Source organism: Camarhynchus parvulus, chromosome 1A, assembly GCF_901933205.1.
Source record: "Camarhynchus parvulus chromosome 1A, STF_HiC, whole genome shotgun sequence".
Classification (NCBI taxonomy): Eukaryota; Metazoa; Chordata; class Aves; order Passeriformes; family Thraupidae; genus Camarhynchus; species Camarhynchus parvulus.
The window spans coordinates 66,398,866-66,425,587 of record NC_044586.1 but is presented as its reverse complement, the minus strand read 5'-3'; the positions used below and the strand labels follow the sequence as shown (position 1 = coordinate 66,425,587).

General features: G+C 45.9%; 2 protein-coding genes across 2 annotated transcripts in view; one reads left to right on the top strand and one right to left on the bottom strand.

Annotated features, from left to right (window-relative positions):
* LOC115910187 (store-operated calcium entry regulator STIMATE-like) overlaps positions 1 to 12,052 on the top strand; it is a 34,018-nt gene extending 21,966 nt beyond the window's left edge. Inside the window, exons 5-8 of the mRNA XM_030960130.1 lie at positions 2,935 to 3,047; positions 4,143 to 4,226; positions 5,195 to 5,311; positions 11,474 to 12,052. Coding sequence (XP_030815990.1) covers positions 2,935 to 3,047; positions 4,143 to 4,226; positions 5,195 to 5,311; positions 11,474 to 11,587 — 428 coding nt within the window. The 3' untranslated portion in view covers positions 11,588 to 12,052. The remainder of the gene's footprint in view (positions 1 to 2,934; positions 3,048 to 4,142; positions 4,227 to 5,194; positions 5,312 to 11,473) is intronic.
* Positions 12,053 to 14,325: 2,273 nt separating this feature from the next.
* The window catches only part of ITIH5 (inter-alpha-trypsin inhibitor heavy chain 5), a 48,796-nt gene continuing 36,399 nt past the window's right edge, over positions 14,326 to 26,722 (bottom strand). Inside the window, exons 9-14 of the mRNA XM_030961019.1 lie at positions 24,562 to 24,871; positions 21,309 to 21,862; positions 20,886 to 20,936; positions 19,712 to 19,828; positions 18,049 to 18,426; positions 14,326 to 17,047 (exon numbers count right to left, since the gene is read on the bottom strand). Of these exons, the coding sequence (XP_030816879.1) occupies positions 16,752 to 17,047; positions 18,049 to 18,426; positions 19,712 to 19,828; positions 20,886 to 20,936; positions 21,309 to 21,862; positions 24,562 to 24,871 (1,706 nt within the window). The 3' untranslated portion in view covers positions 14,326 to 16,751. The remainder of the gene's footprint in view (positions 17,048 to 18,048; positions 18,427 to 19,711; positions 19,829 to 20,885; positions 20,937 to 21,308; positions 21,863 to 24,561; positions 24,872 to 26,722) is intronic.

Sequence of the window (26,722 nt, the reverse complement as noted above, 5' to 3'; positions counted from 1 at the left end):
GGATGATGGGGTGGATCAGTGGTCCTTGGATGACTCCACAGCTGTGAGGTGAGAAGCAGACAGCTGCATTCCTTGGGGAAGTGGAAATGAGCTGCTGCCTCTAAGTCACCTTTGCAGCACTTAAGGCCATGCTGCTGTTTTGTTTTCACCTTTGTCTTGAATCATTTTGGTACAGAGCAGCCTCCTGTCCTTGGGAGGTCAGGATGCAGTAAAAAATAACAATAAATAAATAATAACAGTAAATAAATCTCCCTGCTGGGTGTGGAAGTCCTGAATACCCAGGCAAGTCCATGCCTAGGGTGGGTTAAGAAGCAGGTTGTCTTTCCTGGGTCTGTGTGTTCAGTGGTTCTTGGGCTGTTCCAAGGAAGTTTTGCTGGTGGTGGGAGCACTAGGAATGCTGCTGGAGGAAAGCAGTCAGAATTCAGTGTGTGCATCCTTTGGAGTTGTGAAAAACACCAATCACTTGTTTTTAAAATTTTAAAAGTTTAATAGTAATAAAATGGTTAAACAAATAGTAATATAATTAGAGTAATAACAATTTGGACAAATTGAATTAGGACAATATGAGACAACAAAGACAAAGAGTTACAGACAGTCCAGGTACCTTTTTCTGGGCAGCATAAGCCCGAAAAAGGACCCACGTTAACAGAGGATTAACCCTTAAAAACAACAGCCTGTTGCATATTCATACACTTCATACATGATGCATAAATTCCATTCAAACACAGGATTCTGTCTGGGCAGTGTCAGCTTCTTCCTCTGAATCCTAACAGTGCCTTCAAGGCAGGAAGAAGTTCCTTTCTTCTGATAAGAGGGCAATAAATTCTCTTTCTCTGAAAGATTCAGGTGTCCTGTGGCTGCTATCTCAGTGTGAGTCCTTTCTTTAAAAAAAGTATCCTACATAGCATAGTTTCTATTTTAACATTTTTTTATAACCTAAAACTATATTTAACACGCTTCTTAAGAGAATTAATACAGCATCACTTTCTAACACAACACATATAATATTCATTTGAATATTTGCGAAAAGCCAATCATAAAACACATGCATTTTTCACAGGAGTGAAGGAGAATATTAATTTCTCCTTTCTCTTCTTTGGCCTGATGAGCCAAAACCTGCCCTGAGCTGTGCACAGCATGCAGAGCACAGGGCCATGGTTGTGGTGGGGAATGGCAGTGACCTGGCCCTGCAAGGGGGCAGGTGTTTGGGAGAGATCTCAGAGCTGCTGCTGCTTTTTGGGGAATGCTGAGAGGACAGAGGGAAGTGCTGTCACAGAGAGCCAACTCACAAAGGGCGCTGTGGCTTCAGTGCTGTCCCTCCACGGGGGACACAGCACAGCTGACAACACACAGCAGAGGGGAAAGAGTTCAAATGCAGGAAGGATACAACAGATGTGTTTGTTTTCCTGTTTTGTTTGTACTCAGAGCTCTGATGGGTGCTGATAATGTGGGGGTTCCTGGGAGAATTGGTTTGTTTTGGGGTATGGGGTAGAAAGGTTCACTGGACCCAGCGTGTGTGCCAAAGGCAGCCAAGCACCCCAGTCTATTGGGAGAGGCTTTGGGGAGGATCAGAGCCTCTCTGACACCATCCTGTGCTGCCAGCTGCCTCCAACACTGCTCCCATCTCCTCCCAGACCACCCATTAAGCTGCTGCCTGCCAGAGAGCAGAGATTCCTCTCTCCAAAATCTCCACAGGCTCTGCTGGGTGTGCTTCCACATAACCTTCCTGGCTCCCTGTTCCTGCCTTCCCTCCGTGCAGTTCCTGCTGGTTTGGCTCTCTCTGCTTGCTCTCCTCACCCCTGCACCCTCAGCTTCCCTCCTTCCCTCTCCTCCTCTTTGCTTCCTTCTCATGGCTTGAGCAATTAAGAATTTGGGCACGAGGGGATCCTGCCTTGGACACTACCAGGATGCCTCTGCTTTGTAGCTGTAGCCTTGCAACGAGGCAGGTGTTTTGGTATGCTGCTAACAAATGCCAGAATAAGGACAAATATACCTAAAAACCCATTTTGCACTTGCTGGGAAGCTGATCCCCACAGAGCTGGTTGGGCATCAGCTCTTACCAAATCCCAGCATGTGCTGCTGGTTTTTGTGGCCAGAGGTTTTCACTGGTGTTGGATTAGCATGCCTGTGCAGACTGCTGGTGTTGTTTTCCCCTGCCACATCTCAGAATTGTGCTGAAAAGTGGTCAAAAATCTCTCAGCCTGCTGCCATCTGACCACATCAAGTGTTGGCATCTGTCTGTGCCAACTGCACAGGCTCCATTGCGTGGATGGAATCCCAAATTCCAGGCAGATTATGCTGGGAACAAGTGCTGCCAGGGGTTATCTTTGTCTGTAAGTGGTAAGAGGAAGTGCTGCAGCTTTCCTGAGCCAGATAGAGTAGCTCAGTTTTGCAGAGCTGAGATATTCTGGTGAGCCAGGGGAGGTGATACCCAGCTGGCAGAGGGCTGAAGCAAGCACATGTAATAGATACAGAACCATTATTGTTGTTAGCAATACAAATATGCTTTTCCTTATTTCTTGGTGAGTGCCCCGTTGGAAACATTCATATTTAATTAGCATTGATTCTTTTTGAGTGAATTGCTTTAAAAGCTGGGGTGATGGAGCCCCTGTCTCTTGCTCAGACAGTATCACATAACCAGCCCTTCACTTCATCAGCACAATGAAATAATTCTGTTCAGGCCTGACAAGTTATGCTGCTTGTAGTGAAAATGGTGACTTGAAATTTTCAAACTGTTTCTGGTAGCTGTGTGGGTAAGGCTTGGCAGGGAGCACATTGCAATTTATATTTTTAATGATTTATTTGCATTTATTTTATAGAAGAGTGTGCAGGTACTGACTGGTCCTTGTAGAGAGGAGGGTCAGTATCAAGCATGAGGCAACTTTTCTGTCTCCTCCTGTCCTCTGTCCCAGATTTAATATTCTGTTTTTCCAGGTGACCCTCCACAAGCTGCTGCCTGGATTGGCCAGTGTATCCTCTACTTGCTGATAATGGTTTTTGAGAAGACTGTGATTAGCCTTGTCCTGCTTATCCCTGGTTGGACAAAGGTAAGCAGTATTTTTCTAGCTGTAGCCGTTGTGGTTTCTTTTTGCTTTGCCTGATTCATGGTTCCCATTATTGAAGGCCTTTAATCCTCACACTTACTGACATCACTCTGTAATCATTAGATATTACTTAAATTTTGGGAAACATGACTTTCATAATGGTTTGGCTTCTGGTGCATTCTCATGCTAGTCAAAAGCTAATGGAATAATGTTTTAATTTTCTTTCCCATTCTTGGAAGGCTAAAAAGGGCTGGACTGGCAGCTGAGCTCCTTCAGTTCTGCCAGAGGATTTCTATGTTATTCTGTCAAGTCAGTCCATGATGGTGTTTTGTGATCCTGTGCTTAAACTGGGGGATTAGAGATTAATTTGAGAAGTGCTATATGAGTAGTGTGTGTTCTTTTCCTGCTCAGCTACTTCTGTATGCCAGAAATGTTAATTGTGCTGATCAGAAGTTTATCTTTAAAAAAAATAAAGATAATAATAACCTGTGGGGCTTTTAGCCACTTACCTGTTGGCAGGTAGATGTGATTGGTGTAAAAACCAAAGTCTGAGAGTCAGGGGTAACTCCAGCTTGGAGTCCTCTTCCAGCAGGCTCTGAGGTGCCAGGCACTGTGTGTAACTTGACTGAGGAGTTATCTCCAGCAATCTGGGAGCATTTATCTCTTCAAGGGTTGCCCTTCAAACCCAGTAGCCCACAGTGCTCACACTTGGATGTGAACTTCTCCAGCAGCACCAGTCCAGATCCAGAGAAGCTGCTGGACTCCTTTCCATGATTACTGCTCGTGGCTGGTGTCCTTGTTCTGCAGATGAGCTCCAGGGAGCCAAGGGAAGTCCCACCAGCTGTTGTCATGGATAGTTACACTGAAAGACTTGTTTCTGTACAAAGTCATGTGCTTGGCAGCTGGGCTAAGGGAATATCCTGTGTCATCTTTTAAGAGCTGGGTTGAAGCACAGGCTGCAGAGCTCTGGCTGCTCATGTAAGAAGACAAGCAGTTTTCATCAAAGATCTTGCAACAGAGCTGCTGAAATAATGCTAAAGTGTTTTAAATAATGTTCTAAATAATGATAAAGTGTTCTAAATGTTTTCTCCTCTGCAGCTTCAGCAGATCCTCCTGGGTTACATCCCAAACCCTCAGCTGGAGCTCGTCCTGGTGATGTTTGTTGTGCCTTTCATAGTCAATGTAAGTGGTGCCTCTGCAAGTGCTGGGTGGATGGTTTGGAGATTTCAGTGCACCCTCATGGGAATGTGCACAGGGACTGGCTGGGGGCAGCCTCAAAGTGCCTGGGACAGGGTGCAGGGGTGTGCAAAGAGGTCTGTCAGTCACAAATCTGTCACTGCCACAGTCTCTGGTCCCAGTTTCCTTCCCTCTCTCTGAGCTGCTGTGGGGCTGACTCTTCACCTCTTGGAGTAAAGCTGGGTCTCCTTAGGTGAGAGCTCATCTCAACAGCATGGGGATGCCCATGCAAAACACTTTAATGTCCTATAGGATGGCTTGTGACCTTGACAATCCAGTCATTGGCTGGATGTCAAGATTGTATTACAGCAAGACGAGGTGCTCAGGGTTACCCAGAACTGTTGTTCTTCTCAAAACTAGTTTGACAAAACCTCTTGAAAGCTCAGCTCTTTCTTGGTTCCCCTGATTCTGGGTAATCCTTGAGCTGCTGCTAAGGTGGGCAGTGGGAACAAGGTGTTTAACGACTCAGATTCTCCCTGGGCAAGCAGGGAGTTGAGCTTTCAGCTCATCCCATGCACGTTTCAATGGATGCAGCGCTGGCAAAGTTGGATTGATCTGCCTCTCTCCACCATCCCAGGCTGCATTTCCACATTGGAAAGAGAATTCTGGTCCTCAGAGAACTGACCAGGGACTGGTTCAGGCAGATGAAGCTTGGTTCAGGGGCTATGTTCTGTTGGAAACTCAGCCTATTGTGCTTTTATTTAATCTGGAAACAATAGGACTTGAGTAAGAAGGGACTTAAAGAATTGGACTCATCCAATCCCCATGGACACAATTGATGCAGGGCTGGTTTGGATGTGAGGCTGATCAAGGCTGGATGTCTGGAGAACCCAAGAGGAGAAGAAACATCTGTGATTGATTGACTCTGCATTTTGGTCTCTGCCATCTGTTGATGTAACTTCTTTCCCCCCAAGGCCATTATGTTCTGGGTTGTGGACAGCTTGATCATGAGGAAATACAAGCAGAAGGATGCCCTAGACATCAATGGATCCACAGAAACCCCTCGGGCCAGGAGGACTGAGGAATCTCAGGTAAGACCAGGGATGCAGACTTGTGTTTCAGACCAAAATACAAATTTGTGGGGTGGTCTGTGTGTTTCACCACAGCCCTGTGACAGAACATCACATTGCCTGGACCTGGGCTGGTGTTTCATGGATGTGGGTGATCACCTTGCAAAGTCAAACTCATTCTAACCATGAGCAGTGTGACAGCCCAGGAAATGTTGCTGAAATACTGCCCTGGATGATGACAATGCCTTGGTGGGATGAGCTGGCTTCTGCACTGATCTGTGTGTGCAGGCTAAAACTGTCCCTCTGGGCTTTGCTATGTTTAATTGTAATTAATTTTGGCTGGGAAGAGCTTACTTTCCTCTCTGTAATTGTTAGCATCCCTTTTAGAGGGCAAAGCTTAGCTGGGAATCCTATTTTTGTCATCATTTGGTATTTTGTATTTTTGGTATTTTTTCAACCAGATTATTGTCCCTTAGCTGGAAGAGGCTGTGTTTTGTGTAGTCTGTGCCTGACAGTTGAAAATTATGGTGGGGGAGGAAATGCTGCAGTTCCAGCAGACTTTGTGCTTCTTAATCATGTGGGGTTTGTTGGGTAGGTGTTGTCTACTTCTCACTGACCTTTGGGCAGAGTCCACACTCTGAGTCCTTGGGAGGAATTCTCTTCCTTCTCCTGGCACCCAGGCCTGGTTTCAGTGTGTTCTGTGCACAGCTGCTGATATCCTGCAGCTCACTGGTGAGACTTACCAAGGTATGATAATTTCTGGCAATCCCAGCCTGGCTCCTGGAGGAGCTCCTGCTGAGGAATTCAGGATGAACAGAAATAGCTCTTTCTCTCTGAGAGTTCTTTCATAAGGAGCAACTCAGCTCTTGTGCTCTCCACTGGAACACTGCAAGTGTCTGGGAGCTCTCTGGGACAACATGAGGGGCTGTGAGGATCAAGCCTGAACATATTCCCCCTCATATTCTCAATATTCTCATATTCCTCCCCATATGAGAGAGGGAGGGAAGTGTTGTGATGCCCACTTCAGAGCTGAAAAAAAATTGAAATTTACAGTCCATGACCTGCCTTTGCTATTGGGGCAGCAGGAGCACAAAGTGTTTTCCCATGTCCTGCTCTACTGTATTTAAAGTCTGTGGTTAAACTCTCATTTCAATGTGGGAGTAGAAGCCTAGGGTCTGTTCTTGCCTCCTACCCAGTGTATAGAGACTAAAGAACATCAGTGACCTTTAGTTTTCCACTGAAATTACTTATTCCCAACTTATTTAACTGGTGAGTGGCTCTTTCAGTCATCTGGTAACGTGAGCCTGTCCAGCAGCATAAAACACACACAGCCTTAGCTTCAAAGCTTGTTTTTTACCTTTGCCAAATGAAAGCTTCACTGCAGTGTTCACTGTAAAATATTTATTGTGAAATGGATAACTGGAAGGAACAATACCTGCTAATTTCCAGGTGCTAAGAAATCCTCTTCTGGCAGGTCAACAGGCAGGAGATCTCAAGCAGTGGAAACAATTCCCATGATCTGCCACTTTCTGTCAAAGGTTTCTCTCACCTTCCAAGGACCTGACTGCTTTTCTCTGAGGACTTCAGCAAGAATTCAAGAATGTGCAGGTCATCTGTTCATCCTGAAACCTCTGATCCATCACTGCAATACCAAGGGACTTGGAGCAGTCTGTAGGGATTGCCTCCTTCATGCTCAGGCATGTTCCTGTGCCTCTGGCCAACAAATATTTTGGGCAGAGAAGGAAGTTTATGAAGAAATACAGAAGTGGGTGACCTGTTTTCCAACTCTTTCTTGGCACTGGGCCTTGAGGAATAGCCTTAAGCTCCTGCTTCAGGTGTCATCCTCTTAAGCTGTGAACGGCAGATCATGTTTGACTGGCTGAGCCCTACAGCTGGCTTGACAGGAATTTAGGCTCAGAAGCAGAAAATGAGCATTTGCTGGGCTTGTTGCTGCTAAATCACCTGTTCAAGTGGGGGAATTTCAGCCCAGTGGAGGAGGAAGGGGGGGCTGAGCAGAGCTGATGTGTCCCCCAGGTTTATCAGGGTTCATCGGGGCTGTCTCGCTGCAGGCGCCACCAGCTCCCAGCTCACTGCTGGCTTCAGTTTCAAACCTCTGCCTGTCTCACCAAGGCAGTGTCATTATTGTCACATGAACCAGCAGTTTGTGTTTGGAGAAGGAGGGGCAGAGATGGAAAGAGTGGGCTGGAGTTAACCTGTTAGAAGCCCACGCTCTCTGCTTTCCCCAGGGGCAGCAGGAAAGCTCAGCTCTGTGCTTGGCTTGGTGGAGCAGCCAGAAGAAACCCAGCAGCAGCAATCCTGGAGGGGGATTGTGGCCTCCTGGAGGAGGTTGTAGCCAGGTGGGGATCAGTCTCTTCTCCCAGGTAACAAGAACAGAACCAAAGGGAACGGCCTGAAGTTGCACCAGAGGAGGTTTAGACTGGATATTAAAGAAAATTTATTTACTGAAAGGGTGGTCTCAGGCACAGGCACTGGCTCATCCTTTGGTGAACCAGAAGATGAGCTTTTATTACTTCTTTTACACTGAATGGGATAAACTCCCTCTTATGGTTGGAAGAATTTCATCCTTTTTTCCTTCCACATCAGTCTTAAGCTTTGTGTTGTTTCAGTCCCCTGCCCTGCCTTGTAAATGTTCATGGAGTAATTTTTTTTTCCCCTATTGTGGGATAGAAAAGGATCTCTTGAATGCCAGTTTGCATCCAGTGCTGTTCAGCCTGGGGAAATTAATTCATCTGCAAGGCCCTTATTTTTGCTTTGTATGTGTCCTGCCCTTGACCCAAGGCTCTTTTCCCTTGCCCTTGTAACTCCCATGAACTTCAGATCTTATCAGTGATTTCTTTGTTTCCTCCACTCAGGAAAACAAGTCAGTTTTAATAATGTTTTATTTGATCTTTTTTCAGTTGTTTTTTTTTCCCCAGGGAGGTGGATGAGTTTCTGTTCCTTTCCTGAAGGCTTACATTTTTAGAGACAACCCTTAAAGCAAAAGTCCACTAACAGTGGTACTTGTGAGAAAAATTAAGGTGAAATCAGAGGCTGGAAGGAAAGTTAATATACTGCATGAGGGCCTGCCTTTGGTCAGGGTGGAGTTCAGCACCTGCCCTAATTCCCTTTATAAGGAACTCTGTATTTTGCAGATAAACTCTGTATTTTGGCACTCATTAGATGAAGATGCTGATAGACACCAATACAGTGCTGCTTACTTATATTGAAACACTTAGAAAGTCCAAGAGCAAGTTGGATTTGCTGAGAAACAATTTTATTTTTGATTTTTTTTTGATTTTTAATTAGCTCAAACTCGTGGTGAACTCAAGTGCCAGGAAGATAAATGGAGGTGGACATGGAGGTGCTTCTGGAAGGAAACTGTCCCACCTCACTGCCCTCCTGACTGGTGGCAAACCCCTCTGTGGAATGTGAGGTGTTTGAGGACTGCTGAGTGAGACAGCAGCACATTGTCCCAGGATGGGAAACCATGTCCCAGCTGCGCCACCAACCCTCTGTGACCCTGACCTGGAGGCACCTGCGGAAAAAGAGCCTTGTCCAAGCTGTTCTCAAAACTCCCAAATTGGAGTTGGGCTTGCAGATGGTATCTGAGGGTGTGCCCTGTGGATGTCTTGGCAATGAGGTGCTCTCTCATGGTGCTGCTTCCTGGGGAATTGTGGAGAGGTTGCTGGTGTAGCTTCCTGCAAGTGAGCTTTTGGGGCATGGGTTGGACTTGATGGTCTTGAAGGTGTCGTCATTCTGTGAATTCTGTGCAGTGTGTGGTGGGCAGGTGGCAGCCTGGATGGGTCTGGATGCACAGAACCCTGCTTGGCTGCAAGGGGATTTGAGTTTTCAGCTGAAATCACCAGTTCAGCAGGCCCCACAAGCAGCCTGTCAGAGCTCAGTGAGTTCACAATGCTGCCTGTGAGTGAGTGATTACACACACATTTCTTCAGCTCCAGCAGCATCACAATATTCATGTGATAAACAGAGGAAATCTTCACGTGAGAGAGATGGAAATTTGCCAGTGTGTGTCCTGAACCAAAAGGAAATTCCTTGAGACCAATGAGAGGGACAAGAAGAGAGGTTAATCCGCTCTGCTGCTGTCCTTTGGGTGTCTGACTGTGAGGAGGAGGAGGATGGAGGAGCTGGGGTGTGTGTGAGGGTGGGGAGCAGGAAATCTTCCCCTGCGGCTCTGCTGCTGCTTTGAAGTCACTGACTCACTGGAGTTGTGTTTTTCCTGTTTGGTGGTTTTGTTGCTGTGGTGACTGGCCCTGTGGTGCTGCCTGAGTGCTGACAAGTGGAGGGCATGTTAAATCACAGCTGTGTGTGGAGATGCAGATAGGAGTGATCCCCCCTGCTCCTGGTTTTGTCCAGGGGATCCTGAGCTCTGTTGGGAATGATCTGTGTGTGAGCACTGGGCTGGAAGTCCATGAAAGTCCATCCCTTGACTTGGGTCTTGGAGCTGGAAAGCCGCTGCATCAGGCACAGGGAGATTTCATGGTGCCAGTGCAGCTTCTCTTGCTCAAATGTGGCTGTTTGAGGAGATGGGGGTGGGATGGGGCTCAGCAAACAGCCTGGTCTGATGAGGAGCAGCTGAGGGAACTGGCATGCAGGAGAAAATGAGGCTCAGGGGTGACCTTGTTCCTCTCTGCAGCTCCCTGAAAGGAGGTTGTAGCCAGGTCTCTTCTCCCAGGTAACAAGAACAAAAGGGAACGGCCCCAAGTTGCACCAGATGAGGTTTAGATTGGATATGAAGGAAAAATTCTTTACTGAAAGGGTGGTCAGGCACTGGCACAGGCTGCCCAGAGAAATGGTGGAATCACCACCCCTAGAATTTTTGAAGAAGCTTGTAGATGTGGTGCTGAGGGACATTTAGGTTTACTGGTGAGCCTGGCAGTGCTGAGTTAATGGTGGGACTCAGCCTGGAGGTCTTTTCCAACCTTGAGGATTCAATGGTTCTAACCTGTCCAGCCATGAATACTATCCATGCACACTGCTGGCTGGCTGGGATGCCAGCCATCTCCTTGATCAAATCCAGCCTTTTTCCTCTTCCAGAGGATGTGGCTGCCCACATGTGGCTCCATCTGCATCTTGGAAGTGCTCCAGGCTGGTGGCAGCCAGTTCAGAGCAGCCCATGGTAGCCTCAGGTGTGGAGTTAAATGCTGAGGGTGTAGGGGTTCCTTTGGATCCTCCAGCAAGAAAAAAAAAAAAGTGTTTTTTTGCCTCAAACACCAGTGAGAGGTGTGAGTGCTGTGCTTTGGCTCCCACAGCTCAGCCTGAGCCAGGAGCTGCTGTGCCAGGTGGAAATGAGGTGCTGCCAGGCTAGGACACCCCTCCTGAGCTGGCTCCATGGCTGAGGCTGAGCCTGCAGCCCTGCTTGCCCTTCTGCCTGAGCTGTGGAGGTGACAAGCAGCTGGGGGCCTGGGAAAAGGTCTACATGAGGTACAGCTGTTCCCAAAATATGTGGCCTCGTTTTTGTGCTCCTCCACTGAGGCTTCAGCCAGGCCTGGACATCCATGTGTGAGTTCTGTCCCATGGGGATCAGAGCCTTCAGCTGCCTGTTCTGCTCTCAAGGAAGGGGCTGGGACACCAGATTGTTGTGATTTCTGTGCCCAAATCTCTTTGGCTGTTGTTGGAGAGATGGTCTAGATGACCTTGAGGCCTTACCCATCTGCCAGAGTGCAGCCATGATATTTTCTGAAAAATCCTTTCCTTAGGATTTTTTCTCCTGAGAAGCTGAGACGCCTCAGGAACAAAATGGAAACAATGATTATCTGCTGCTGTGGAATGCAATAGGTGCATCTGTGATTGGTGTCATGTGGTTGTTTTTTATTAATGGCCAGTCACAGTCCAGCTGTCTGGACTGTCTTGGTCAGTCTCCAGGCCTTTTTGATCATTCTTTTCTATTCTTAGCCAGCCTTCTGATGAAATCCTTTCTTCTATTCTTTTAGTATAGTTTTAATGTAATATATATCATAAAATAATAAATCAAGCCTTCTGAAACATGGAGTCAACATTCTCGTCTCTTCCCTCATCCTGGGACCCCTGCAAACACCACCACACCAGAGAGGATTGGATCTGGCAGCAGATCCCTCTGTAGGAATGTCTGACTCGTTCAGCAAGCAGAATTGAGAAGCTCTGAGACCTTTGACTCCATCAGCATCTGTCTGTTCTCCTTTCCAGGTGTTGCTGTCTCCAGACATGGATTTTGATCAGTCTGAAAGCGACCAGGATATTCCAGGGCTCTGGGGAACCAACCAGAAGATGAAGCAGCCCAGCTACCAAGTGGTCATCTGACAGCAGAGGACAGCGGAGGTGGAGGAAGGAGCAGCACTGTGATCCTTGAGCTGGCCAAGGAAGGGCAGGGTGGGGAATACTGAGTGACCCTTGTGGATCTGCAGAGATCCTTTTGCCTGCCTCATCTTAGAGCTATCCTGCAATTGTGGGTGCTGTCTGTGCATCCTGAACAGGCTTGAGCAGTATCTGCTTTACCTCTCTGCCCCACACGCAGGCACGTTGAGGTTGGGGATACAGGGATGGATTTTCCCTGGCTGGACAACTGGGTGTGACTTTTTTTTTTTCTTTTGTCAGGGCTAGAGACTGAAATGAAAATATTGTCTGGTTTTTTAATAGAAAAAGAAAGGAAAAAAAGCTCTATTCTGTAGTACCTGAACTGTGACACTTTTATATGCACAATGCTCAAAAGAATTGGTTTGCAATATGTATTTAAATGTCTTGAATTGGGAAGCTTGTCCCAGTGGATCTGGTTCTTTTTACTGTTTTATAAGGAATCCAATAAATCTTTGAGCTAAAATTGCTTCATAGATTAAATGCCTTCATGTGCTTAATGTTCTGCACAACCCCAGTGCTGTGAAAGGGAGGAATGGGAGCTGTTGAAATCTTTCCTGACCAGGTAAGATTGTATTTCTGCAGCAGAGCTGCTCTGGTAAACCTAAAGATGAAGAGCTTGAGCCACAGAGGTTGGTTTGAGTTGCAGGAGCTGCTTCAGTGCAAAGCCCTGATGCTGCAGCCTCAGCCTGTGCTGGGCTCCAGAGCAGACTCAGAGATGGATCCCAGTCAGCACCTTACAAGGGAGTGTTTACTGGAAGCTGACAGCTTGCCTTTTACTCAGTTTAAAATAAACAACTGGAATGTCTGCAGGATCTGATTCAAACTGTGTTTGAAACCTCATTAGCCAGCCCTGTTTTGGGGGTGAGGAAGGACCTGGGGTGGTGCTGCTGCCCCTGGCTCACCCCAGGACTGGCACTTTTCTGCTCCAAGTGTGAAGTGCGGGGCTTTGCCCTGTTTGCCTTCCTCTTAGCAGGCTGTATTTGTCCATGAACACAAAAATGCAAAACACTTTGCAGCTGTCCTGGGGAGAGAGGGAGCACAGAGCAGCTGCACCACCCCACTCCCAGGCTGGATGCAGAGACACAGCTGTGCAGAGACCCGGCCAGAGTCCAAATGGGGGGGATAGTCCTTGGAGCAGGGATCCAGGATCCACTGGGCTGCTATCCCTCATGGAGCCTTAGACAGGCTTTGCTCCTTGCAAGACAACTCCCCTTAAGTGATGGGTGGGAATGTTCTTTGATTTTTCCTTTTCCCCTTGTATTTTTCCCCAAGAAAACAGCCCTTATTAAGGAGTAAAAATTAAAGGATTTGGATTTTCTAACTTGGATGGATTTAGATGCGAAGGCTGAGCTTGGAGCATGAGAAGATATTTGATGGGGGTTTTTTTGGGGGTTTGGTTGGTTGTTTTTCTCCTGACTTCAAAGTGGTTTTAAAGCCTTAGATGCAAATCAAAGTCTGGGATGCCCCTCAGTGAACAAGACACGCTTGGCTACACTTGCAGCTGTGCAGCTTTCAACTGTTTTTCTGAAAATTAAGTCCTTTTTTTTTTTTGTTTTTCTTCCTTAATGAAGGGTCAAAATCCTACTTCTGCTGGCACATCAAAAGGCTTTTGGAACACATGGTACACAGCTCTGTGAATGGATTATTTATATTGCTCAGTGCAGTTGGTTTCACAACACAACTTCTGCTTGTCTGGGGGGTTCTGCACTGGTAAGGGTTGGAATAAGTCCTGTGCTGTGCAAGGTTTTGACTGGAAATAGATGAAAACAGCTTCCCTATTGGAAACTTGCTCCCTGTGTTGAGGAACAGTGGTATTTTGGAGTTTTGCTTTTGCTATGGGGCTGCACAGTGCAATCCTGCAGTGGGTGAAGAGTGCAAATTTGGCCAAAGCAATGTCCTTGTCCTAAACTGGAGTGTGAGTGACAGGATCTTCATTTTAGCTCTTAGTTGAGGCTGTCTGAGAAGGTTCACAGTTGGCAATAGCAGGACAAGGAAAATGTGGGGGAAGGTTCTCCCTCTCAATCCTTGTGTAGCCAGTGCTGTCTCAGCAGTCCTGTTCCCATCTCTGAAATGGTGCCATGCAATTGTTTCCATTGCGCTCCAGAGTGAGTGCTCAGCCTCATTCCTGAGCTGTCTGAGCAATGTGCAATCACTGGGCACATCCCTGTGAATCCAAGTGCTCTGTGACACTCTTGGAGATGAGAACAAATGCAACTTCACTGCAATGGCTGCACAGAGATCTGGGAGCTCTCTGGGACAGCAGGAAGGGCTGTGAGGATCAAGCCTGGATGTATTCCCCCTCATATTCTCAATATTCTCATATTCCTCCCCATATGAGAGAGGGAGGGAAGTGTTGTGATGCCCACTTCAGAGCTGAAAAAAAATTGAAATTTACAGTCCATGACCTGCCTTTGCTCTTGGGGCAGCAGGAGCACTAAGTGTTTTCCCGTGTCCTGCTCTACTGTATTTAAAGTCTGTGGTTAAACTCTCATTTCAATGTGGGAGTAGAAGCCTAGGATCTGTTCTTGCCTCCTACCCAGTGTATAGAGACTAAAGAACATCAATGACCTTTAATTTTCCTCTGAAATTACTTATTCCCAACTTATTGTTAACTGGTGAGTGGCTCTTTCAGTCACCTGGTAATGTGAGCCTGTCCAGCAGCATAAAACACACACAGCCTTAGCTTCAAAGCTTGTTTTTTATCTTTGCCAAATGAAAGCTTCACTGCAGTGTTCACTGTAAAATATTTATTGTGAAATGGACAACTGGAGCCTTCAGGGGACCTTGAGTATATTGCTCCAGGTGCTTCATTGGACTTGATCCTTGTTATCTTCAGGCCCTGAAAGAAATATGTTTCCTTGGCTGGAGAAGGAGAAAGAGGAGCAATGATGAATTATCAGCAGTAGGTGTGTGTTTATGGTGTGTGTTTATATATATTATATACATATCTATATACAGAGGAGATGAGGGAGAGCCTGAGCCAGTGCCTCCCCTTAGCAATACACGTGGACAGCACAATGTGGGAGGAGAGGGGAGGTTTCAGTAAGGACAGCATGGAGACACCTGCCAAACTCTGGGGTGTCCAGAAATCCCCTGCCATTTTCCTGTTTGCTCCTTGCCAGTGAAAGGGGAGGTTTGGGTGTGGGCCCTGGGTGATCTTCCTCCTCTCTTCTTGGGCAGAGAAGTCAACTTCACAGCTGTTCTTCCTCATCTCTTCCTGGCCCACAAGCAAACTGCAGAGCATTAAACATTATTATTATTATTATTATTATTTAGTGTTATTTTTCCACACTCAGGACTGTGCTGAAGGTCTTGCCTTCAGCTCTCCCTCGCAGGGGAGTTATTTCTCAAGATAGCAGGGCCCAAAGCAGTAGTTTCTTCTTTATGTTCTGTTCCAAAGTACGAGCCTTGGCACGAGTTTTGTGCTAACTGAGCTCTCTGTAAGGATCTTCCAGAGTGCAGTTCAATCTTGCTGGTTGCTTTTGGCTGTTTCCAGGCAGCACATGATGTGAGTAAAGAAACCATGCTTGCCACCTGCTCTGCTGCCACAGTGCTTGCGGCACTTACGAGCTGATCAAGCAACTGGAAAATCACCACCCCACCCCCAGCAGCTGGAGCGCCAACAGCAACAATATGATTTAATTGTTAAATATGAAAAAAAAAAATCAGTCAAGATTGAACCTATTTCTGTGGGTCCCTGGCAACTGTTTTCTCCTAACACATGGATGTCATTTAATTCCTGGAGATGCTTCCACACCCAGCCTCCCTCCTTTTCAATTCTGGAAAGGCAGAGTATTCATGAGCTCAGTTTGGCCTTGCCATGAAAATGTCTTTGTGGTTGTCAAGTCCCCTTTGGACAAGCTCTTTGCTAAAACTCCCCCGTGGCTGATCTGTAGCATTGCTCAGTGATGCCTCACTTTAAACCACACCACAGCCTTGCAGTTTTGGGTTTGGAGCACCACCTGCAGTGGGGGTGGCTGGCAGACCCTTCTGTAACCTCCTGCTGCCAAATTCCTGCTGCGCACAAATTCCTGCAGGGTAAGGAGGGAGAAGCAGCCAGGGGAAATCGGGATGAAAATTTTTTGACAATATGGAGTAAATAAAGACTTCCTCCCTGATTACAAAAGCAGCTAGAGTCGTCTGGTAGAAATTCAAGAGGCTGCTTTGTAGGCTCACAAGCTGTTGTGGGTTCTGGGTTGTCATCCCTTAGGAAATTTTAATCTTTGCTGAGCAAAGGGGTGTGATGCTCAAAGACATGGCAGGTCTGCTGGAAGCTCACAGTGGAACTTTGCTTCTTCCTGAGGGAGACAAGACTCAAGAAATCACCAACCCTGCAATGTTATTTAAATTGAATTATGCTGAATTAAATGCTCAATGGAATGGGAGGCTGCACCACTGCTGTTGCTGCTGAGGACCAGAGGTGCTTTTTAAGCACACAGCCTGTGCACCAAGACAGCAAAAAACCCCATCAAGGTTTTCACCACTTTTTAAGGGTTTGTAGTGATTCAGGGAACGTCATGTTTAGTGGCAAATCCAAACCTCATCCCACTAACCAGGAAAGCAATACCCTCCTGTGGCTTGTTGATTTAAGGTTTTGATTTTGTTTGGTGCTAATGGGTCACTGCAGATGAACATCCACCCACCTCTGCTCTCTCTTTTTGTCCTTCTCTCCTTTCCCCATGGACCAAGGTTGGAGCAGGTGCTCCAAGTCACTTCTTTGCAAAGCCTATCACCTCAACAGGCACTGTTCTGTATGATCAGCCTTTTGTGGGGTGACTCACCAGCCCCAGGGGGTATTGCACAGATCCCTGCATGGGTTTATATTAAGGCCAGCAGACTCTGCACTGTTCACTGGCTTATTTCTCCCCCCCTTCCCACTGAGAGAGCATCAATCATGCCTTTAACCATGTCCTTTCCCCCAGCCTTCTTTTTCTTCAGGAATTTGATGAACATTCATTTAGCATGAAAGAGAGACAGCTGATTTCCAAGGACAAAACCCTTGGTTTCTTTGGCACCAAAAGGTAAGGAAACACTCATAAGTTGCCTAGTAGAGGCTTCAGAAGGGACCTGCTGTCCCACATGCTGCTGCAATGCATTGCTGTGACTGGTCCTAAAGGCTGTTGATTGTCCCAAAGCTGGTCCCTGTGTCAAAGGGATGAGAAGCCAAATAGTCCTGGTAGCTCCCATCGATCAGTTTGTCCGCGTTTTTGGCAAACCAGCACTCGACCTCCTGCTGCCCATTGTAGATCCTCCTCTGCTTCCACACCACAGGAACCAGCCTCCCCTTCACCTTCAGGGTGTTTGTAGGGCTTGCCTTCAATGCCTCTGTTTGGTTCTGCCCAGCCTCCTGACGACTTGCGTTCAGGGATTCCTGGAGAAGTTTAACTTCATGGCTCAAGAACTGACCTGCAAGGCAAGATAAAATAAGAGTCCATGACTGGCTGATTTGTGCCTGTTTATAAATTGTTGTGGCTTGGTGGTTTGTTTCTTTTTGGGTTTTTTTGGTAGGATGCCTTTGAGGATTCTCAACCTACAGATCTTCTCTGCAATAGCAGGATGAATCTTGTTCCTGTGATTCATTTCTAAATCCCACAAACAGAGAGGTTAGAATAAAACCCTATTTATTTTTTTCCATGGGTCACTAAAGAGCTAAAGAGTTTTTTTAGCTGCCAGTAGTAAGTTCCCTTCTGTGGGACATGGTTACTAGAGCTTAATAACCCACACAGTGTCCATCAGCAAGCAAAAAGTCCTAGGCCTGAAGGTTCAAGTTCTGTTCCCTTGCCTTCTTGGGAGAAAGGCCAAACCTAAGTGTGGATTTAGAGGTTTGTCTATGAGAGCGGCCTGAGTCCAAAACCCCACTCCTAAGGGATCATCTCCTCCTTCACCTGGGGGTGTCTGAGTGGCACAGAAACTATGGCAGAAGTTTTAGAGTTCTGCACATGACCAAAAACATCAATACTTCTCATTGGCTGAAAGAACACAACCATCTGGCCATTAGCTGAGCCTACCTAAAGCCTAATTCCTTCCAAAGGTAGAGGTGGCTCTTCTTTCATTTCACATTTGAAAAAAAAAAAAGAGCCACAAAAAGTTCTTGGGGAAGATTTGGTTTCTGTCTCTGTAGTTGGGATCATCAAGCACGTGTATTTTAATAGGAACTGTACTGAACAATCATTAAAAGAGTGGAAATGTGCAAACCAGGCACAGCTGGGATAGGGAGAGATAGCTCCTACAGGGAAAGGCAGGAGAAGAGTTGCAGTACTAGAAAGAGAGAAGTTGTTTGAGAGAGGATGTGAAAGTCTCACCTGGGAACTTAATCCCCACCTGCCTTGCTCCTTCCCTCCTGTCTCTGCTCAGAAACACCATTTTTGTCTGATTTACAGCTCTGAACCTGAGAACCTGCCACCTACCCAGTAGCCCGTGGGAGTCAGAAGAGAGGCCTTTACTGTTGGAGATGTAGAACCCCAGGTGATTCCTCTGGTATGGGGCTGGCTTCTTGTAGTGGTGGATGAGGATGACGAAGGTGATGGAGTCCCGGATGGTCACGGTGATGTTGGAGAAGGCAGAGATGGACACCTCCAGGCTCCTGCTCCTCACGACAGCACTCCGGCCACAGGACAGGACAAGCCTCTCCCCATCATCCAGGATGACCCTCTTGGGTGTGATCTCCAGGTAAGACCTCTCTGGCTTGTTGCTGAGGATGGTGATGGTGCTGAAGTAAGTCCGATGCTTCTTGTGGCCATTGGGTGGTGCGGGAGCTCCGATTAATTGTCCATTCACAGTTACACCTTGCAGAAAAAAAATCAGTAAGTGAAAGCTGGAACCCAGCTCTGTGCCTGGGGCCACAGAACAGTCTGAGCTGGAAGGGGCCCAGCAGGAACAGGTCTATTGTCTCAATGACACAAGCCTTGGGACTGAGGACATGCAGGCTCGCCACCTCGTGCTCAATTATTTCACTTACCAGCATTCAAATGAATATAATCAGTCTGTTATGGAATTGTGACCTCATACAGAGCACATAAATTTACCCAAGCTCAGAAGTACTGGCCTTCTCTGCAGGCAGGTGCCCCCAGTCCCATTAATCACAGTGTACACAGTGCCACAAAAAGAACCACTTCTGAGTATTCTAAGATGCAGATCCCAATGAGTCAATTAAAGCCTAAAAGTCCACAGTAAGTTTCCCAGTCATTTTAATTTTTGTTGTGACCTATTGTCCATAAGACAGTGACTCACTTCCCACAAGCCACTGAAGACTGACAATTAAGGAGGAGGCTTGTTGCTAACCCAAGCTAAACCCAATTCATTAACCCTGATATTAAATGTCTCCATATCCCATTACTCCTGATGGGATCTCTCATTTCTGTCTTCAAAGATTCAAGCTTCTAGTGCTACAGAGTCGCTTTTCCTCAAGCTCATTCTGCATTTGAGCCACAAAATCATTCAAGCAGTGGCACAAACAATCTGTGAAAGAAGTTGAAGGGAAACATTGCCTGGAGCTGTATTTTAAGGCACACATGAACACAGAAATATGGGGGCTAGACCACTGCCACACAGACCAGAATCCTTACAAATTTATTGTGGGGTTTTGTAAAACAAGCCTGTGAATTGTCTCTGGTTTTGACACCCCTTTCTCTCCCACTGTTGCCCTGAGCAGGACATAATCTGCTTATTAGCTGCCCTGCTTAGAATTCCAGATGGGATCAGACCATGCTTTGGCTCAGATTGGCTTGGGTAAAGCAGATCCTGAATCATGTGGGTTTTCTCAAGACTGTCATGACTCTCCAGCCAGTTTGGTGGTTTCTTTACTAAAAGAAACCATGGTGCTTGGGTACTTTGCTCTGTCCTAAACCAAACAGTAAAGAAGGAATTTCCCACAGCAGAGCAATTTTGTTGAACCCAAACCTTTTATCTGCAAGCTGTGACTTTGTAACTGGGTGAAGCTGAACCATAGAAGAAACTTTTTTCTAATTTCCTGTCATTTTCTTGCCTGAGGCACCTTGGTGCTTGGTCTGCAGGGCTTGGCCTTACACTTTGATTTTCCTCCACAAGAAACTGCTTGACTTGGCTGCTCACCAGATTCCTTGTGATCAGAGACCAGCCTGAGAATGTCCCCTGGTTCTCCATCAATATTGAAGCAGACAGACAACTTGCTGGAGGGAAAATCAATGACGAAGTGAGGGTCCCCATCCGCTGAGAAGACATGGAAAAAGAGATAAATGTGAGAGGCTCACACAAAACTCCAGTGTCCAACAAATTGCAACAAAACTGCTGTTTAAAGTGTGTTTGTCCTTGTTTTTTCTAAGTCCTCCTGGTTTGTTGTTTTTAGAGGGTCACATGGAGTTTGCCAGGAAATGCCAAGTTTTGCCTTTGTTTTTTGCAAAGATTGTTTTGTTTTTCTCACAGAAGAGGCTGGGTTTTCAATGACAACTCAAAACCCAAAACAGTTCTAGATGAAAATCAGGATATTTTCTTCCCGGAATATAATTTTTGTGATTTATGGGAATGATCATGTAGGTGTTTTGAACTCTTCTCCATTCTTTTTTTGGCAAGCTACTTCCCCACAGCACATAGAAATGTACTCTCTGACCAAGGGCTGCTGCATGCCTCCACCTCACACTGACCCCTCCTGGCCCTCAGTATCATACTAGAGCAGTCAACAGCAGCTGTTGATCCCACAATCCTAGTTTTTCAACAGTCCTTGACCTATCATCAACTATCAGACAGCTGCCATTAATAAGGCAAGCCAAAAATGCTAGTTTCTAAGGTAAAATTCGTCCTATCAAGAGAAATTCAAGTCAGAAATCTTAATCTGGACTTATTCTTCAGTGTTTAATGCATGAAAAGTATAGTAAAGGTGCGGGACAAACAGGAAAATTGTAAAATACTACAGAACTTTCTCCTTTTTCCATCGTCAACAACTTTTTTTATATTTCAGCATTATTATTTTTAAAAGGTTTTTTCACTATTTCTAGTACAGAGAGAATGTGTTAGTGTTCTACCCTAACCTGCAGAAGTCTCAAATATGAGGATCAAGAGTTATGGATCATCTGCCTTGCTCACAGTCCTTCTCATTAGTGATCCTCTCTGTATTTTGGGTTTGTTTTCATTTTCCTCCCTGCTCTGTAGGTCTGACAAACAGAATTTTGTAACCACTTGGATGGTTATACCACAGCGATGTGCATCTGAGGTTTCCATAAATCAGTCACTATTATTTTCCATTATGAAAGGCATGAAAACAGGCACTGACCTGAAGTTTTGGAGATTTTAATCCTCTGTTTATCTTGCCCTCTTCGTATACCTAGAAGTGGGGAAGGAAAGCTGTTACAATTACTTACTGAGCAGCAGAAAGAGACATATTATAATAATGTTCCCCAAATATTATTCAGAGAGCATATGGGATATATATTCCTGCAGCCACTTTAAGTTTCATGTAGAATGCCAGTTTTTCTGCAATAGTTTCTACAGAGCAGTAAGTGCTTCAAGGGGGTGAGTGAGGAGCCTAAAAAAGGTTTGCTAAAGGTTACCCAGCCCACAGTTAGCAAAATTAGTATGAAAATCTCAGCTTTACCACTCAGTTCACTGTCTAGATCACTCCTGTGCCAAAGTCAGCCATGAGGCATTGCCCAGAAAGAAGATTTTTTACCAGAACAAGGTGATTCTTCTCTCATACCTGGTGGAGCCTTGTGTCCCTGCAGGCTCTGCACTTTTTCCCCGATGCCATCAGTGGAAGGGCTGATAAACTCCTCCTGAGGTGGCTCCGAGTGGAGTCCAGCCTCTTTCATCTTCAGAACAGTGAAGGGGGTAACAAAATTGTAAGCCAGGGCCATGGACTTGGCTTTCTCCATCAATTTGTCCTTTTCCTGAATGTCATCACTCTTCAGCCGCGAGTTGAGCAGTTCCTTGATGGTGAGGTAACTCCACGCCCTCTCAATGTAGTTATTGTCACCTTTGCCATCCTCCAGGCCGGGGACACCCCTGATGTCATTTCTGCTGGGCAGGTCAATAGCCACATCTGTTTTGAGCAGGATGTACTTCTTGGAATTGCTGGCAGTCACCTCCACGTGGAGTTTATCCGAGGTGCGGTTGATGAGTTTGCCGGCAATGATAATTTCAGAGCCATTGAAGTAGTTGGGGAAGAAGTTCTGGGTGACCTGCTCCACATCATCTTCAGGGTAATCAACACGGATGTCAGAGAGAAGGGGAGTTCCTATTTCATCATAGAACCTTAAAGCAAGACACATTTTTCACTGTTAGCACAGTGTGAACACACTCTTGCACTTGTACACCAATAAGGACACAGGTTATCTAAAATGGCTCATAAGTCGTTCAGGGGCAGTTTGAGCCATCAGAAACCAAATTTAACTACCATGTCCACTCTAACTTGGCCTAGAAAAACAGGGTGGGAGGGTCTCTGCCTTTAGGGCTTTTCAAAACCTGAGTGGACAAAGCCCTGAGAAACCTCACCTAAACTTGAAGTTAGCTCTTCTCAGAGCAGGAGGTTGAATTACAGGATCTCCAGAGGCCTCTGTCAACCAAAGTTATTCTCTGTCTCATTTCAGTCTTCACTGTTCCTTAGGCACCTAAACAGAGTCTCTTAAGTATGTTCAGAACCATCCCAGCATGGCCTGGCAGCCACCTCCCTTCTACTATGGTTCCAGATCTCTGCAAGAAGATATCTGTGACCACTTAAAATTAAATTATTGGCTTCCAAGATTCACAGAAAGCACCCCAGTTATTTAAAAATGTACTTAGACGAGGTGCTGTTACCCACAGGTTTCCAGTGGTGCTACACATGGTATCCCAGAGCCAGAAACTGTAAGGCTAAAATGTTAGGTCCACCAAAGCTGAAGAGATTCCGAACCAAAGCCTCTGAATCTCTGAAAGACCCCTAGATCGGGTTGGTCAGTGTAGGACAGGCAGGAATACAGTTTTCTGAGGGCCAAGTGAAAAAGAAAATCAAGGAATCTCACCATGCCTCCCATAAATGAGGATATTTCCAAGGAATGGAGGAATTCTAGCTGCTATGTACAGGCACTCTGGCACAAGAGAGCTCACTTCCTCCTGGCTGATTTTCTGTTGGAGCAAGGCATGGCTTTTCTGGAACCAGGGAGGTTAACCCTTTAGTGCCGTGTTAACGTGACCAACCACACTTGTGAGAGCACCTCACACCAGACAGCCAAGAAAACCTTCCCAAGGCTCAAAGCCCAAGTTTACAGTACTGTGTTTTCCCTACAGCAATGTGCTTTTGAAGGTTCCTCCCAAGTTGCTCCAAGAATACCACATTTCCCATTCAAATGCCAAACTGCTCATCTCTTGGCAAGTCATTTGAGTTTAATTTGGTAAATAAACAAAGAATTGGCCTCAGCCCTTTTTCTAGTTCAAGCTGCATTTATTTGACACATCTGGTTAAACAGACTGTCTGGAAGCTAAAGTCACACTTTCTGCTTTATTCTCTCTCCAAGGGAACCCAAAGCCTGAATTGGTTGACTTTCTTTTAAAGTCTGTCTGAGCACTCATGAGGTCTTTCATGCAGAGACCTCACCAGATTTAAAAACATGACTAAATTAAACTTGAGGACTCTCTGTAAATTAACTTCTGAGCTGTAACAAGTGGTGGAGATACACAACCTGTCTTAGAGTACAATTCAAGGAAGTATCTGTATAAAAATACAACCCGCTGAGCATTAAAAAAAAATTACATTGGCACCCATTTAAGTTTTCCCTCCAACTGAGGTTTGAATTGGCCTCCAGCAGTGATTGTGCTTTTCTGTATAAATTTGGCACCAGGTGCCAAATGGGTTTGCCATGACTGAGCTTGATAAACAGGGAGCTGTTCATCAGAGAGAGGCGTTTGAACAAGTACTTGCAGCACCGGGTTCCTGCAGCCCAATCCATCAGAACATCCTCTCTCTGCCAGGGAATGCCACTTGCTATCCAAAATACATGTCCTGGGGAGGAAATGACATGGGTGGAGTGACAGATGGATCTATAGAATTTAGTTTCAAAGGAATTCTTGTCCATGAAGTCTTGTTCACTGCCACAGAAGGCAAAACCCTGGTGGAAAGTGCTTGGATTTATTGCTCCAGAGGAGTTAGGCATGAGCCAGGAGAGAGGTAACTCAATAATTGTCTCTTTTTGGTTTCTGTGGTTAAAGCACTAACATTTTGGGAGCAAAAGCCAAACATTTTTAATTGGAAACATTGACATATTGCCAAACATTTTGGTCAGAGATCTGGTCACACATCTTTCTGCTGTTCCTTACCAGGAACTGGTACTTACCCTTGGATTACAGATCCCTTTTCACAGAAGAGGAACATAATCTCTGGTCCTACAGAAGCATGAGGATTTCAGGAAATTTATGAGGAATTTGGGTCACAAAAAATAATGGAAATCAATGGTCACAAAGAATGAGGAAATTAATGACTATATGGTTATCCCAGGAATGATCTTAGTGTGTTTTTCCAAGTCAAATATTTTGGATCTTGGGCAAAATGTTATAATTTCCAAAAAATAAAGAAATAATTTTTTTGCTCCAAATTGTAGTCTTCATTCCTGATCCCCTCCATGCTGTTTATGTTGTTGATTTGATGTATGAAATGCATCCTCTCCTCCTGCCATCTCCCTGTAAGGAGTTGGGACCTGAGGCCCCCAGCTCTCTGGGTTTACATGTCCAAAACAATGATCTGAGTTAGGGAAACAAATGCTTTGTTCTGAGGGGCTGGGAAGCTCCAGTACATTTCAGGGGGTCTGCTAAGAAAAAGAGAATTTTTGGGCAGCCATTCAGAGTATCCAATCATCCTCTGCCTCTCCCAACCAGAGCTGAGCCTCAGAGAATCTCCAATTTCTCGCCATATCTCATGAAAGGATTTTCCATCCCAAAATGCTTTCCCAAAGAACCCAAAGAACAGAAAAAGCAGAACAAACCCCTTGAGGTGGCTGGCTGCATCCTCATCCTCCTGGAAAAGCCTCGTCATGCCGCAGTTCTCCAGCGCCATCCTCTCCAGCAGCTTGTGGTCCACGTCATTGCCAATGCCGATGGTGAAGAGGCAGAATTTATCCCTGATGGCCTCCTTGGTGTTGCTGAGGATTTTGGAGGACTGAGTTTCCCCCACAGTTGGCCTCCCATCCGTGAGGAAGATGATCAGGGACACGCTCCTGGCGTCGATGTCGTTCTGAGCAATGTAATCATTCAGCAGCTTTGCCCCGGTCTGCAGGGCCCCGTTGATATTAGTCCCTGGGAAGGTACCAGAATGATTAGAGATCATTTCTCCTGCTAAGAGTGGTGTGAATAATTTCCCTGAGCTCCCTTCAGTGAGGTGACAGCTTCTCTGGACATCAGGATGTCCCTTTTCTCCACATTAAGTTGCTCTAGCCCTTGAATTCAGTTCAGCTCTGTTACTCAGCATGAGTTTGGCACAGCTGTTAATGGTCTTATGAATTGAATTATGAATTTCAGTTTGTCATGTGGAATTGCTGTTGAATGTCTCAATGTACAACAATCAGCCTGGTAAGCAGTCATACTATGTCTGGCTGGTACAAACAAAACTTGTTAAACTCAATGCAAGTATTCCCCTTCTCCATATATTTCTAGTCAAAGCACAGAAGGATTGGCTGTGGGACCTTTGCAAAATCAGCACATTGGGGTTAAAAACAATGTGGGAAACAAAGCAGGTGAAATGGGTTAAGAGCCATACACAGACTCCTGGGGGTCTGGAAAGGGAGATCTAGGAAGGTTATCAACAGGTTATCAAATGTGATAGAAGGTCAGCATGAACCTAGAAACTCAGTGTGCGCTGCTCCAGTGACTGCAGCAAGGCAAGTAACAGGAGAGCAAAATGCTTATGAAAAGTCCTCAAAATCCTGACTCTGTCTTCTGCAAAATGCTTCTCAACCAAAAAACCTGTACCCAAATATTGTAACTCTCTCAATCTCCAGGTAGATCCAAAATTTCAGAAAGAACTTTTTCCCCAAAACCAGAGGAAAACCATGTCATCTAGCAGAGAGTGTTGTTTTATACTCGGTTGTATATCATAGAACTACCAAGCACTGAAAACTGTCTTTTGCCATGTGTTCAGGTATTTAGCAGCAGGATTTTTCCCCTGTTTCTTTGGTCTGTAAGTACAACACAGGGGTGTAACCACACCATGTTCTTTGTGTGTGTTCATGTTCAGTGGAAGATACTCAAGGAATAGCACCTTTATAGGAAAAACACAGAGTTAGCCAAACCTGAAAAGAAACCTGAAGTTCCTGTGGTGGAGAATCACTGTGGAGAATCACAGTCAATAATTTCCTTTCACTAGATGTGCCTAGTAAAGGCAAACCCAGCTGGTTCCTGCACAGCTCTCCTGGCACTTCAAGAGTAAAAGGCTTTGTTCTCTGAGTTTAGTCCCACTATTGGTAATTGTTTAACTGGGCAGGTCCCTTCACCACTTCCTAAGCAATTCCTCTCACAACACAAGCAGCACAGCCAACCATCCTGTTTGCTGTGCTTTTCCATCAGAGGGTTTCCTCTGCTAGGAGTGGTCACTGCTCAGGGGCAGCCATGGGAAGGCCCTCCCTGACCTTCAACCAGCTGTGACCACTTCCATGGGGAAGGGTTTAAATAGGTCATTTTGCAGCTCTCTGGGCACAGCTGCTGGAGTATGTTTGATTGCAAACCTCACTGTAGTTGGAGATTTTTTATACTACTGTCCATAGCCTCACAGGAGACTTATGAATCAAATTAAAACTCACACCTGCACTCTGCTACTGTTCTGGGGTTTTCTCTGCCCACCTCCCTCCAGGCAACAAGGCACAAGCAAAAAGGGCTGAGAAATTCTTAAAATATAATTTTGGTAGAGACAAGAGGACAGTACTGGGTGAGAAACTAAGTCCTGCACAACAATCCCACACCCCACAGAGTGTGCTCCATCCCTGGGGCTTCCAGCCCAGACAAAATCATGAGCCTGCTTTCACAGAGCCTTTCAGAAACTACACAATACTGACACTGTGTGTCCTTTGCCAGGGTATGTTTTCATCTGTGTCCTCAAGAAATAACCTTGGAAGCTTTCCCATTCCGAGGGTGTCACCAGATAAGCGAGAGAAT